Source organism: Rhinopithecus roxellana, chromosome 15 (assembly GCF_007565055.1).
Source record: "Rhinopithecus roxellana isolate Shanxi Qingling chromosome 15, ASM756505v1, whole genome shotgun sequence".
NCBI classification, from domain to species: Eukaryota; Metazoa; Chordata; class Mammalia; order Primates; family Cercopithecidae; genus Rhinopithecus; species Rhinopithecus roxellana.
The window spans coordinates 115,930,293-115,945,071 of NC_044563.1; the positions used below are offsets into that span (position 1 = coordinate 115,930,293).

Here is a 14,779-nt window from a genome sequence, read left to right on the forward strand (position 1 = left end):
GCCACCGCGCCCAGCCTAAATTGGCATTCTTAAAAATTTAAAACTTCTGGCTGCATATAGATGTTCAACTGATTTTTGTGTACTGACTTTGAAAACGTAGTTACCTTATTATTTCTAATAACTTACCAGTGAATTCTGTTGCATAATCTAAGTACAAAGTGTTACCTGTGAATAAAGACTGTTGAATTTCTTCCTTTTCCAATCCTCATAACTTATTTTTCTTGTTTCTCTGTATTGACTAGGATCTCTACCACAATATTCAGTGGTGGTAAGAGACATCTTTATCTGTTTCTTAATCTGCAAGGAAAAACATTTAACATCTTACCATTAAATATGATGTTTTATGTAGTTCTTGCTTTTAAATATTTTTTTTTCCTTGCAAATTTTATTTCAGACACGTTGACTACAGCTCTGTGGGAAACCCTGAAGCACAGTACTCAACAAGACATACCTGAACCCCTGATCCACAGAAACTGTTAGAAAATGTTCTGCTGTAAGCTGCCAAATTTGGGGTTAATTTGTTACACAAGCAATAAAGAGCTAATGCAGAAGGGATGTGTAATCCTCCATCAAAGCCCAACCTAAGCTGAGTGTAGCTTAGCGTAGCAGAAAAGGCATGGGTTTTGAATCAGATATACCAAGAATTCCATTTCTACTATGTATTAATTTAACATTACTCAGCCTCAGTTTTCTTACCTGTAAAATAGAGATAATTACACCTACCTCTTAGAGGTGCTGTAATTATATGTGATAGAGTGAAATTTTCTGTATATCTGGTACCCAGTGAGTACGTGAATGCAGTTCCTGTCCTCCCCTCCCCCACCTTTTTATTGACAGAGTCTCGCTCTGTTGCCCAGGCTGGAGTACAGTGACACGATTCTTGGCTCACTGCAACCTCCGCCTCCTTGGTTCAAGCAATTCTCGTGCCTCGGCCTCCTGAGTAGCTGGGACTACAGGTACGTGCCACCATGCCTGGCTAATTTTTGGTATCTTTTGTAGAGACGGGGTTTCGCCATGTTGCCCAGGCTGGTCTCAAACTCCTGGGCTCAGGTAATCCACCTGCCTTGGCCTCCCAAAGTGTTGGGAATACAGGTGTGCGCCACCACACCTGGCCCTTCCCTTCTCTTTAAAAAGCCATCTGTCCACCATGCCTTTTATGTATGCTGGTCATACTTCCTAGGTAACCTCAGAATATATCAGGGAGCAATGGGATAGAATGTTTGACGTGGAATTTTGGAATTCAGGACATCTAGTTGTCAAACCATTGTACTACCCCTCCTGTATTTTTTTTTTTTTTGACAGGGATTAAAACTGCCTATGCTAAATATCTGGATTCTTTACCTCCTCCCTGGTTGGGCCACTGTTGTATGTTAAGAGTTAGACACTTTATGTCGTGAGCAGTTGAGCCAACCATGTGGGATCAATTTCACTGTGAACCCACAGGACTCCAAACCGCGCCTTTTTTGTTGTTGCTATTTAAAGTGAATGCTGAGATGTAAGGTCATCTCCCACTGCCTATGTCTGTCATAGATGTGAACTGCGATGTGGCAGGAGGCCCCCAAGATTAGAAGGCAGCCTGGCAAGGCAGGACTGCCAGAAGATGGGGCTGAAACTCCAACTCACTTCCTGGCTATAGGTTCCTTGGCACATCATTTTCTGTTTTTTTCACTTGTAAAATGGGAGTAAGAATACCTCTCTGGCATCATTTTGCATTATAGTGAGTATTTGGGAAAGCGTTTGGAAATTAGTAGGCACTCAATACATTAACAGAAATCCTTTTCATGCCAAGGGGTCGACTTAGGGGGCTGGCTGGACACTGATGTTGCTTGCCACTCAATGTGTGGTCCAGGCACTAGAGCACTGGTATTGTCTAGGAGTTTGTTAGAAATTGAGGATCCACCAGATCCCTGGTGATTCATAAAGTCTGTGAGGATCTGAAATTCTATAGTTCTAACAAGTTCCACAGGAGTGGCAAAAAGACCTGAGAAACTGAGAAGAGTCGGGATATGGATGGCATGTTAGCCAAGATGGGTTTGCAAAGGTTTGGGGTTTTCCCTGCATTTGCTGCATCCAGATAAGACTGACTTGCTCTTAGCATAAAATTAAACTCTTATGAGGACGTGCTCTAGCACAGACAAGCCAAACCACTAATCTGAATAAATAAGCATCAATTTTATTGAATCATGAATAATTTAAGACTGGTACAATCATCAGCTTTCTTCTCTATGACATGGGGCATGATGTCCAGCAGATCATTGGCAAATCCAAAAACCTCATGACAAATGAAAATTAAATAGGTAAGGAGAGAGAGAGGAGAGGAAGGGGAGGGAGGATGGAGACATACCGTACACAAAATACTCAATTCCTAGTTTTCTCTTTAAAAATGGCTAGAAAAAATTCATCAAAATGCAGCACTTTAATCAATTATTTACAATTTCTATGTTACAATGAAAAAATGTACATCTTATAGAACATATTTCATAAACTGCTCCACGGGGAACAACTAGCTCAAGACAGCAAACCTTCCATTTAATATCCACAAAGTTGGATTATTTTTCCTTTTTGAAGTAGATTCGCCACAATCAAATTTGAATACAGAGAATTTTGAAGTTTAAGCATCAAACAACAAAGTAAAAGTCCCCAAGATACAACAAAGATCTAGGCAAGTCTTGTTCCTGTCCCACTCCCACCCCACCCCTAATGAAACTTAAAAGGTATTCCCATTTCACTTATGGCCTGTATCATTCTTGGCAGTTTGGGAAGAGAACTTTTGGCTTCCATTGGTAACTCAACATAAATGTTGCATAGAATTTATACATTTCAAAATTGCCCTAACTGTAGACAAGGCAAAATGGAAGCATTTCCAATAGAGCCCTAAATGAGTACAAAGTCACTTTGTCAAAGGTGAGTGGCACTAAAGTAAAAATATGACCAAAGTAAGCAATGTGCATACTAGACAACCCTGCTTCCCGAAACTTTAGGAAGGACACTGAGTTGTGAGTCACACAAGGGCTACGTTACTTGAAGTCAATGTTCACCAATCAGGCAGCACCAGGTACAGAAGTCTTGGTTCTGAACCTGGACCCAGTGGGAGGGAAGTCTGTGGGAGAGGGGAGAAGAGAATGACAAGAGAGGATGTCATATTAAAAAAAGGTTTCAAACAATATTGGCAGATGTCTACTCACAAGGTGATTGGAAAACTGCCCACGAGGAGAAGTCAACTTTACCTCCTCCCAAATTCACAGTACGCGAGTGTAGGGTCATTGCTGGGAGATAAATTGTCTAAGGAGGGCCACCCTTCAGGTTTACCAGAAATCTTAAGGTTTGGCCCCCCTGGTCACAGGCTAAATATATGGTTTGAAAGTTTTATTAAAAACAAAAACAGAACAAGACACACTCACTCCCAGATGACTAATGAAGGCTAAGCAGAATAGTCTGAGTTTGCTGAGATTAAAGCAGGGACAGTGTTGAAAAGTTTTCCTTTCACTAGTGGGACACATTCCCCTTTTCTTTTCAAAGAGGAAGAACATGGTGTCATCCAATACGAAGTGAGCAGTTTCGGGTCAAACTCCTACGGTAAGAAACTAAAAAAAGATGCTAAGAGACAAATCTTCAGAACTAGAAATGCAAAAGATGGAATAAAAACCCTGATCATTAAAACAGAGACATCTTCACTGGTGTCCAATAAAGATTCTCTTTATAAAACAGAAACAAACAACTCAAAAATTTATCATACTTTGTAACGAAAATACCAGTATGTTGAAGACACAGCAGACTGGGTTTCTATTAGAGCAAGTATCAGCAAGGTCATGTAGACTAGAAACTTTTGCCTTCTCCTGTACCAGACAGATCCCTGTCCAGTTGGGTTGTCAGCTGGAGACTGATAAGAACCTAAAAAATGGATCTTTTTTTTTTCTTTTTCCCATGGTCACGCATCCACATGAATGAGTCTTTTGGATGAGAAAAGTCACAGCAACTTGAGTTCTCCTAATGAACAGATGACTTTTTAGCCCTGTTTGTTTCAATGGGGAAAACAATGACAAAAAAGCAAACCCCAGGCAGGCACAACACTTATGTAAAATGAACACAGTTAGTACAAAACCAGTAAGGCATCACTTTGGGAAGGTCAGCACCGAAGAGGTCAGGCAAGGCTCGTCCAGACGGGGCTTCTGGGAGGGGGTGACCCTCACCCTTGTTGAGCTGCGTCATGTTGGTTCTGAGGAAAGTGCAAGTCTTTTGCGGGGTGACCTCATCACTCCACTGGAAGCTGGGGCGGGGGGCGCTGGAGGTGTTGGTGTGTGTTCTAAACCCTCAAGGATGAGAAGGGAAGGCAAGGTCCATGGCTCACCCACATGTCGAGGACTGGGTCCTCATCCATTTTAAAGGACACAGATACCCCCAGCCCTAGCAGGAGGCGGCAAGTGTGTAGGACTGTGAGGATGGACAACTAAAAACCAAAACTGAGCAGGACCAAACCGAAACTCAACTCCTGCGGTTCTTACTTTCACCAAAGGATTGATTCTGACCAAGAGGGGAAGGGGGAAAAAAATCTTCAAAAATCAATGCATCAGAAAGGAAGAAACTCAACCTCATTTTCAAAAGGTAATCTGTTCTCCAAAGTAGAACAAGTCTCACTATACACAGTGTTTGCAGGAAAAAACAAAAAAACAAAAAAAAACACCACCTGATTCATTCATATATCAGAAGGAAACAGACGCATGCCGTTCTGCCCTGACAGCCACATCCACTCGCTCACACTCACTCCTTCACTCTCTCACGGATTAATCGGAGAATGATGGACCTGAATGGCGTGGTTGGATTGGAACAGGCAAAATACCTCTCGAGTAAGGAAAGCACCATTTAAAAAACATGAAAGCATGGTTTATTTTCTCCTAAGGTTTCCCTGTGTCGTAGCTCTGTAGTGCGTTGAACGTGACCAAAGCAAGCACCCTGGTTAGCACCAGTTCTCCCTGTGGCCGGCTGTGCGGGAGGGTGGGTGGTGTGGCTCTGAAACCCAGTCTGGAGGGTCTGTGCTGAGGGGAAGCCGTGCTTCTCTATGTTTCCAACTTTGCTCCAGTCTCTTCTGTCTCTGGGAAGCTCATGTCAGGATGCTGTTTGGTTTCAGAGCTTCATGTGGGTTCTATTTTTTTTTTTTTTTTTGTCTCTCTTTTCATTTCAACGGCGATGATCCTTTCCCGAGAAGTATCTTCAGTGTCTTAGGGAGGTCACAGCAACAAGGCAAAACAATAATTAAAGTACAACCGAAGGTAGTGCAGTTCTCGCTGTGGAAGGAAGCGGTCCGCAGGCAGCTGGCCCAGGATGCCTGCACCCAGGTCGAGGCTGAAGGATGAGGGGTCTCGGTGCTCCCGCAGCTTTAGGGCTGCGGCTGGGGGCTGGCTCAGGAAGTCAACTTCAGGATGATGTTGGGGATGCAGGTGGAACGGGGCGAGGAGAAGAGGAGGGCGCTGGGCTCCGGGCCCCTGTCACAGAGTGGACTCCAAAGAGGAGTCCAAGATGTCATCGTGATGGCTGTTACTGTTGGAGTCGCTGTCATAGCTCTGGGGGCTGGAGTAGTTGGCTGCCTCCTGCAGCCTCATCAGCATGTTCATCTAGGGGAAGAGTGGGGAAGCATGAGCTGCTTTCTGTCTAGTTGGCTGCCCACCCTGGACTCCTAGAAGGTCATGCCACCTCCTCCAGACTCACCTGGGATAACAGCCCACAGTGGAGGCGGTGGACAAGAACATGGACTTTGGGCCAGGCTTCCAGGGTTCAAATCCCAACTTCACCAATTACTAGCTGCATGACTTTGAACACGTTACTTAACCTCTTCATACTTGTTTCTTTACTGGTCAAATGTGAATAATAATAGTACCTGCCCTATAATGTTATGGAGTGGATTGAGTTAATATATGTAGAGCACTGAAAACAAAATGATGCTCTCTGTACATATTATATTTATTTTTTATTTAGGAGGAGCACACCTTTCAGGCATAGCCCTCGGCCTGGAAGAAGGTGTGGCTGAGTGTTCCAGCTCCTGGAACTTGGCATCAGTGTCACCAACATCTGAAGCACACGGACCCCCTCCCACTTCGACAGGCATCAAACCCGTCTCTTTTCCTTGCTCTGGCCAGGTCAGACTGGAGCCAACTGTGCTCCAGCTCCTGTGGAAGCCTTGGCAGGGAGGTGAGGGGAAAGGCCAGTTACAAGCAAAGCGTCCGAGTGCAAAGAGCCTTCGCCTGTGGTTCAGGAATCTCTGGGCAAGTTACCTAAGGTATCTGAGCCACCAGTTTGTCATCTATGGAATGGGGAGAATGGCAACACTTCTCATAGGGTTGAAGTAGGCAACAAAATGATATAATGTGTATTAAACCCTTAGAAGAGGGGATGGCCTGGCATATAGTAAGTGCTTAATAAATGTCATCTGTTGTCATCACCATGTAACTTAAAGAAAAGAGTTGAGCGACAGTGTTCTTGAATCTGCCCTTGTTTACATTCTACGGGTCACTTGTTTGGGAGTGGGGAGAGGGAATAAAAGCTACTTTTATTTATAACTGTAAATTGTGTGTATGTATTGTATATTTTATATAGCAAGTAAGTCAGGAATATGGGGCCTGAGCTAACGCCAAGATGTGGTGCAGCTGGGCGTACAATCCAGCTGCCCCTCAGGATGCTTTGCAGAGTCTACCCAGATGTGCCAGGCTGCAGAAGCACCACCATCTGGTGTCCATCTGCACAGCCATAACCAGGGAAGAGGCAGAGCTGAAGTATAATGGACAATCCTTGGCAACTGGGATTACTTATTCACTCATTAAACACTCCCAATATGTCCACAGTATATGTTCTGGAACAAAAACAAATAAGTCCTGTTCTCATGAAGGTCTCAGTCTCGTGAGTGAGAAGGATTAACATATAAGAGAGCTATGATAATAGAGACACATGGCCCTGGGCAGAAAGAGCAGAACTGGGAGAAATATCAAACATCTAACTTGATAATAGAAGTGACTGGACTGGTACAGCTCACTTCTGGGGGCCTGGGGTTGGAAGGAGAATTCTGTTTCTCGATTTCCAAGAATCCTGAGTCTTTCCTACACACCTTCTGTGTCCAACCAGTGATACAAATGTTACTGGCTCAGAAAAGATTGTTTAGGGATGGGCTGGCCATTCTTTCCTCTAGATACACTAAATTCTATTTTCTATGTAAGTTAAGACCTCATGAGTTTGCTTCCGCAAAAATACCTCCGTGCCCTTGGCTTTCGGCAATGGTTAACATTGCAAATGGCTGTTTAAAGTATGCCTCTTTCCTTCGTAAGACTACTGTTATAAATATTGCAATCTAGGTTGTACATGGCAATACAAATAATAAATCCTTAAAAAATACAGTTCCCACTAAAATCTTCAACAGAACCACAGCTACATCCCACCAAACAGCAGGATGGCAGACAATCTGAATTGCCTATTATTATTATTATTATTATTATTATCATCATCATCATCATCATCATCATCATCTAGGGACTTAATTAGCTGCTAGGAATAGAATAGTAAATCAGTTGTCTTTTAATCCTGCTATATCTCTTATATTTTCTTTTAGGTAACACAAATAATATTCTCTATTATGTTTTCTTTTAGCTATGCCTGCCAAGAAAGCTTGGGCCTAAATTTAAGGCATGATAATAGTCCTTTAACCATAGGAGGTTTTGGTATATTTGCTTCCTCTGTATTTTATTGGGCTTTTGACTTGTTAGGTCAAATTTAGCAGTATGACTTTGCATGGGTCTTATATTGGTAGAGTACTACAATGAATTAGAAATGCTACTGTGATTGGTCCAGGTGTTTCTTTTGTTTGTTTGTCTGAGACAAGGTCTGGTTCTATCAACCAGGTTGGAGTGCAGTGGCACAATCTTGGCTCACTGCAAACCCTGCCTCCTGGTCTCAAGCCCTCCTCCCACCTCAGTCTCCTGAGTAGCTGGGACTATAGGCGTGTGCTGTTTTCGAGCTCATGAGCTCAAGCAATCCACCCAACTCAGCCACCAAAAGCACTGGGACTACAGGCATGAGCCACTGCACCCAGCCCGGTGCTTTGTTGTTGTTGTTGTTGCTGTTGTTGAGACAGTGTCTCGCTCTGTCGCCCAGGCTGGAGTACAGTGGCACAATCTCGGCTCACTGCAAGCTCACCTCCCAGATTCACGCCATTCTCCTGCCTCAGCCTCCCAAGTAGCTGGGACTACAGGTTCACGCCACCATGCCTGGCTAATTTTTTTTAATTTTTAGCAGAGACAGGGTTTCACTGTGTTAGCCAGGATGGTCTTGATCTCCCGACCTCGTGATCTGCCTGCCTCGGCCTCCCAAAGTGCTCGGACTACAGGCGTGAGCCACCCCAGCCCGGGTGCTTCCTAAAGGGCCTTTATATTGTTTTAGCAACAGCCAAATAAACAAGAAGCTTAAACAGTGTTAAAGACTGAGGTCATCTCAATGACCATGGGACTCATAGTCAGGCCCCCGCCCCTCTGTAAGTCCCTTCTGCCTCAAACCTCTCCCTGTCTACTCTCCTGATCATTTGCCTTGGGCTTCTGGTCCTTAGCAATCTCTTCCTCTGCTCTGTTATTGGTAGGAGAGATCAAAGTAATAGGATAGTAGGTAATAGAGGTGGCATCCCAAATCAGAGGGCAAAGAGTTGTATAGAGACAGTAGGTATGAGAACATTTAAGGGGAAAAATCAATTCTTAACCTTTTATCTAGAACCAGAAAACAATTTTAGAGGAAAAGTCTTTAGGGAAAAACAAAAACCATGGAAGAAAATATTGGCAAAAATGGCCCTAGTCTTGGGGTCATTTTCCAAATGGCCCAGTCATTTGAGCCCAGCCTTCCAAAGCAAGGCTGGGTTTAGTCACCTTTGTATTTCCAGAGGCCTTGCATCATACCCAACACACATTAAGTGCTCAATGAATGCTGAACTGTTCTGGTAGCTGAGAACTCACCAGCGGATCACCTTCAGCATCACTGGAGGGCACCTGCTTGCTTGTCGATCCCTCCCGAGGCATGGAGTAGCCGTCGAAGCCGACATCCTCAGGCCGTAACTGCAGCAGGGGAGGCCACTCATGTTGTTGTGGGCTTGCTGCCCATGGATATGTGTCCATCACCCACTTGGCAGGATCCTCCCAGGGGGCACGCCTTCCATAGAGCTGAAAACAGGCAAAGAAGGAACAATCTGGAAGTGGCCGAGATCTCTCTTGGAGTCTTCTGAAAAACTCCCCAAACCCAGCATCATGCCTTCCCTGATGGAGTAATTCCACTTCTAGAATTCCATCCTCAGAAAGTCATCCAAGACGCAGATGGCTCGAGGTGCTAAGGCTGAAGGCAGCATGACCCAGTGGTCTAGAGCACAGGCTTTGAGTCAGAGCGATCTGGGTTCATGTTTTAGCTCTGCCACTGACTCACCGTGTGACCCTAAACTCTGAGCCTTGGTAATCCAATTTGGAAAACTGGCTCTGGGGGAAAAACAATGACCTGATTTGAAGCATTTGCTGACTTCCATGGTACAATCCCACCATGACTGATTTCAAACCACTGACATGATGTCACTGGATGTGGAGTTGGAAAGAGGTGCTACCAGCTTTTAAGAGCCAGCTCTAGTACTCCACTGGATGCATCTACCCAAAGAATACCGCCTACATACCTTGGGTGCTGGGCATCAACACTGCAGGCAGAGGTCACAATGACCCTGGCTCAATATTTATTTTTATTTTGTATTGAGACAAGGTTGTGCAATGTTGCTCAGGCTGGAGTACAGTGGCATGATCACTCTCCCTGTGGCCTCAATCTCCCAGGCTCAAGTGATCCTCCTGCCTCAGCCTCCCAAGTAGCTGAGACTGCTTGCGTGCCACCATGTCTGGCTAATTTTTAAAACAATATTTTTTTTTCAAGAGATGGGATCTCTATCTGTTGCCCAGACTGGTCTCAAACTTCTGGGCTCAAGCAATCCTCGTGCCTTGGTCTTCCAAAGGTCTGGGATTATAGGTGTGAGGCACTGTGCTGGGCTGGTCCTGGCTCAATAAAACCCCATTTCTTGAAATGGGTCTGACTCTCACAGCCCCTATATAGAAGCACTGCTCCTTTTCAAAGCAGCAAATTGCTAAAAGAGGCTGCACATAGGCAGTGAAATTATGAGGACTTCTCCCTTGTCATGTGTGTCTCAAAATTCCATTATAGCTAATTGGCTCTTAAAACAGTAAACTATATTATCACTTAATTTTATAGTAAGATCAACACCATGCCTCCAAGCTCCTTTTGTTAAGCCTCAATTATCTAATGGTAAAATGATTTTAGTGACCATTACTAGCAATTTCAAGAAATACATTCCTTAAAGAACAGAAACCTAGACTGGACCCTTCCCGGTGTGAGGCTCTGCATATTACACAGCTAGGTGTAGGCTTTATATCTTTCTCCTTTAATACCACCACATCTTGCAGCTGACTGTGCGCCAGGCACTGTGAGAAATGCTTTACAAATACCTTGCTTAACCACCGGGTAACTCCAAGAGGAAGTACTACTGCCCGTGATTTACAGACGAGGAAACAGGCCCAAGGAGGAGAGACGCCAGAATTGGAAATTAAGTGTGTTCAATTCCATGGCCCACTAGTTTGGCCCACTTGGTCCATGTGGCAGGACATGCTCACAGCCAGGGCAGCGTCGCCTGTAGTTCTGCAAAGAGGACTCTGCAGGGGGCCTTGAGGCACAGAGACTAAAGAGTCCTGTGGGCCACCACGGCTGCAGTGTGTCTCTAGGGTGGCCATGGCTGGCTGTCTGCCTGCTCCCCCTGCCCTCCCGGGAATCCTGCAGTGGAGAGGGTACAGAGAGCAAGGTGCTGACAACAGTGCAAAGCTGGGCTCTGAACCAACAAAACCACTTCTTTCCAAGGGGAAGGAGCTGGGGCCACCTAGCCCCACCCCCTCATTTACCAGATGGGCCAATCAAGGCCCAAAGAGCAGAGCCTGCTGAGAAAGGTTGTCGGGCAGGGCCCGATTTGAACCTAGAACTTCAACTTCCTTTGCCAGGCCTTTATCCTCCCCACCCCTCCTGACTGACACCACCTGGAACAACTCTATCAGTTAGAGCCACGTGACTCAGCCAGACCCAGAGCAGGGAGACGCAGAGCAGGCTGTTGGCCAGATATCAGTGTGTCAGCCTGCTGGGCTCATTGTCCCCGCCAGCGGTGCCCATGCTCCCTTGACCGTCTGTGCCAACTGGGACCTCTAAGTATGATTTCTGTCAGGGAAGCTGCCCACCCTGCCCCTTCTCAGACGGGCCAATCTCTCTGTGTTTGTGGATATCACCCCCTCTGCTTAAGTCACGCAGCCTCCTATGACTCATTGCCTTCCCAGACACCAGCACTCCTCCCGTCCCATGTTCTGGCCCAGTCTGTTGCTAAGTCTTCCTTAACCTGGGGCAGGAGTGAGTCTCAGGCCTAGGAACTCACTCTGGCATTTGAAAGGCAATTATTGCGTGAGCAGGAAGGAATCGTGTGAGGGGCATGCATTTGTGTGTACATGGGCATGTGTCTCAGGGCAGAAGAGAACACAAAAGTGGGATATTTGGAGCAGAAGAAGGCTGCTCCAGACTAGAACCATTTGTGCAGTTTTGAGAAGTTTCTCCCTCTGAGGTCTTTCCCTGTGGAAACTGGGCTGCATTTCTCAAGCCAGACCTCACATGAGGCTGAACCAAACCCTCACAGCTACTGCTTCTATGACGGCTACTGCTTCTGTCTCCACCCTACAGCCTGGATGAGGACATGCTCAGGGCTGCAGAATCACAGAGGCTAGAACTCCTGGAGCCGAACCTGTCCTCAGAGATTACCTGGCACCGTGGTTTTCAAACATTTGCTCTTCATCTCTGGTCCTCAACTGAGTATATTGGGGGCTTCATAGAAACCAGCCTAAAAAAACACTCTTCTAGTCCAAACTTGTCAATTTATAGATGGATAACCCAAGGCCAAGAGACAGGAGACCTGTCTGGGGTTTCAGAGCAGGCTGGATAATCTGATAAATGCCCCCGCACTCACCCTGCACTGTTCCTGTTCCCTGCAGGAACCAGGCCTGCCCTAGGCACAGAGAGGTCTTTTGAGTTACCCTGTAGACTTTAGACACTTTGGCAAGTGTTTCCAATGACAGCTCCAAAGGGAAGCAGGGCTGAGGACTGAGTCATAAGACAAATGCACATTAGGTATACGCTAACATCATCTGCAAGAACAGAAAATATTTTTACAAGCCTCCTCACTTGTCACTGGACATGTTCAAGTCTGGGTGATGAATGGCTGGGTAAGAACCACGGCAAGCAATGGAAACATCATACAGTGCCTCAGCTCCACTGCAGGCCCTGAGGGTAGCAGCAGAGACAGTTGGACAGACAGACACAGAGGCGAGGACATTCACTTTCCCTAAGGCAGGGGAAGAAACCTGGCATCCCTACTGGGTCAGGAAAAACGGGAGCAGGACAACAGGGAGCTGAGACACTGAAAACTAAAACCTGGGCCACTGTGAGCCTTCTGACTGAGGGATGCAGGGGGCTCCTGGTAGCGTGTGTACATCACAGAAGAATGCATCAGCTGCACATTCAGGAAGCTCCTCCAAGGAGTTCCACAAGTGTATCCGCACATACACACCCTTGCAGTGCTACCTTATGCTCACTAGAGGGCGATATCATGTATCCTCCTGGCATGGGTGTACCTGTAGGAGGGGCTGCCTGGAAGCCATCCTCATCCCCTGAAGAGAGCAGGTCTCCTTATGTTCCCACCAAATCCATACTACCATGGGCAGCCCTGCATCCCAGCTCCTGGTGCATGGCAGCCCTGTCAGAACCCATTCGAGGGACTCCACCTCTTCTCAGACTAGAACCTGGGCCAAGGGATGACTCACTTTGAACTGCAACATGCTCACTTCATGGCCACTTACCCGGGTTAGGTGAGGGGCAGGTGACCCTAGAGTAGGCGTGTACTCAAAGTAACACAAAGGAGAGTACGGAATTTTAATTCTTTTAAAAATAAAAGAATCCTTTTGTCAAATGAAATAATAAGGGGAACTCCACTCTATAAAATTCAGTATTTGGTTTCCCAAGCCACCTGAGGCTTTTCAGTGGAGTGATGGGGGTCCTCAGGATAGCTGAAAATAACAGAAGTAGCCAGGAGCCAACTAGTCCTGGGCACCAACGCTCACTCCATCTTACCCTGTTGAGGGGACTTGGTAAGGGGCAAGAACGTCCGTGAGCCTCAGTTTCCTCATCTGTAAGAGACTCACCGGGCTGTCAGAACTAAATGAGATCATGCACGTCAGGCCCCTAATAGTGCCTGGCAAGTAGCAGGCCCTCAAAAAACATCACCAAATGTTCCTTCAAAACCAGAGGCATGAAGAACACAGCAAGCTTCCCCAGGAATCCGCAGAGTCTATACGGTCTCCTGGGTTCATCAGGATGGCGAGGTCACAGGTTTGGGGCATAGTGACTCACTTTTGAGCCACTTAGTGGGATGCAAACTCTGGCCGCCTCCCTTTGCAGCTCTGTACTCTTGAAAGGCTAACCTTCAAATGACCTCAAAGCACAAAGCAGTGATGACTTTTCCTGCCTCACACTGAACTGGTGAGTCTTGAGATTGGAGCATGTCTCTGCTTCCTGCCCCAGATTGCTGGGGCCTCACTTTCTCATGCTGGGAAGGACACCTAATGCTCCTCTATGATCAGCTAAATCAGCAACCTCTCCTAGGTGGGAAGGGGAGTTCCTTTCCAGCCATGCCCCGAAAGCCTTCTTTTAGGTTCCGGTCCAAAGGAGCAGGGCCTTGGCACCGCCATCCACTGGTAACCAGTGAGGGGCTTGCTCAAGTGCAGCTCACGGCTGGAGCACAGAAAGCCTCCCTACTTCCGGGTTAATGCCTCCCAGGGCAGAGGAGGCCTTTATTCAGCAGAGCCCATGAGTTCCTCCCAGTGACTCTGAGGTTCACTCCCCTTCCTATACCAGAAGACAATATTGAGAGCAAAGATGAAGCAAATGGGAGAAGGTGAGGTGGAATCAGGGGCAAACAGTCCACCTCATCCGCCTGCAATTCTCTTTGCTTTTCTTAAGCAGCTTGGGTTTCCCAGAGGTGCTGGGCATATCACACTCCCTGGAAACCGCCAATGAGAACAGAGGAGAGAGGCTTCTGAAATGAGACAGACTGCAAGAATCCAGCAGGTAGGAGATGCTTCTACTGGCCCCAAAATAGGAATGACTGGGTGGTTGTTTGGGTCTGTGGTACTAACAAAACCATTTGATTAAGGACTAAATTGTGGTCAATTTAATCCAGGCCAGTGACTACCTACCTAGGGAGATTCCACTGCAAAGATCTAAAGTCATTCATACCTTCTTGTATGAAAGAAACAGTTGACAGAGCACTGTTAACTAATGATTTGGGGCTGGCTAAAGGTTGCCTAATTTCTTGCTTTTTTCCTGCTTTCACAATACACTTGCATTAAATATGCTGACTTGAATTTGTAACGCGTATGCTCCAGTTTAATGAAATGCATCACAAGAGGCAAAATATTTTCCTTTTCAAGCTCCCTTTGTCCTGAAGGCCTCTGAAGACCATCATTGCTGCTATTAATCATAGACAGAAAATAGTTGAATATTTCTCAGTTTAGCCCAATATAGAGAAATGACAAACACTGACTGCAGCCATTAAATTGCATTTGTCACACGTGCCTGTGGGTGCACACCGGTCCCTGAGCCCTCCACAGGCCTACGATAGCATCTTGTGTCT

General features: G+C 46.1%; 1 protein-coding gene across 2 annotated transcripts in view; it reads right to left on the reverse strand.

Annotated features, from left to right (window-relative positions):
* Nucleotides 1-2,153: 2,153 nt before the first annotated feature.
* The window catches only part of NAV2 (neuron navigator 2), a 411,604-nt gene continuing 398,978 nt past the window's right edge, over nt 2,154-14,779 (reverse strand). The window contains exons 37-38 of one of the 2 annotated variants that reach the window (XM_030918125.1): nt 8,979-9,182; nt 2,154-5,609 (exon numbers count right to left, since the gene is read on the reverse strand). In XM_030918125.1, the coding sequence (XP_030773985.1) occupies nt 5,484-5,609; nt 8,979-9,182 (330 nt within the window). In that variant the 3' untranslated portion in view covers nt 2,154-5,483. The remainder of the gene's footprint in view (nt 5,610-8,978; nt 9,183-14,779) is intronic. The other variant, XM_010388179.2, reaches the window with a different exon arrangement.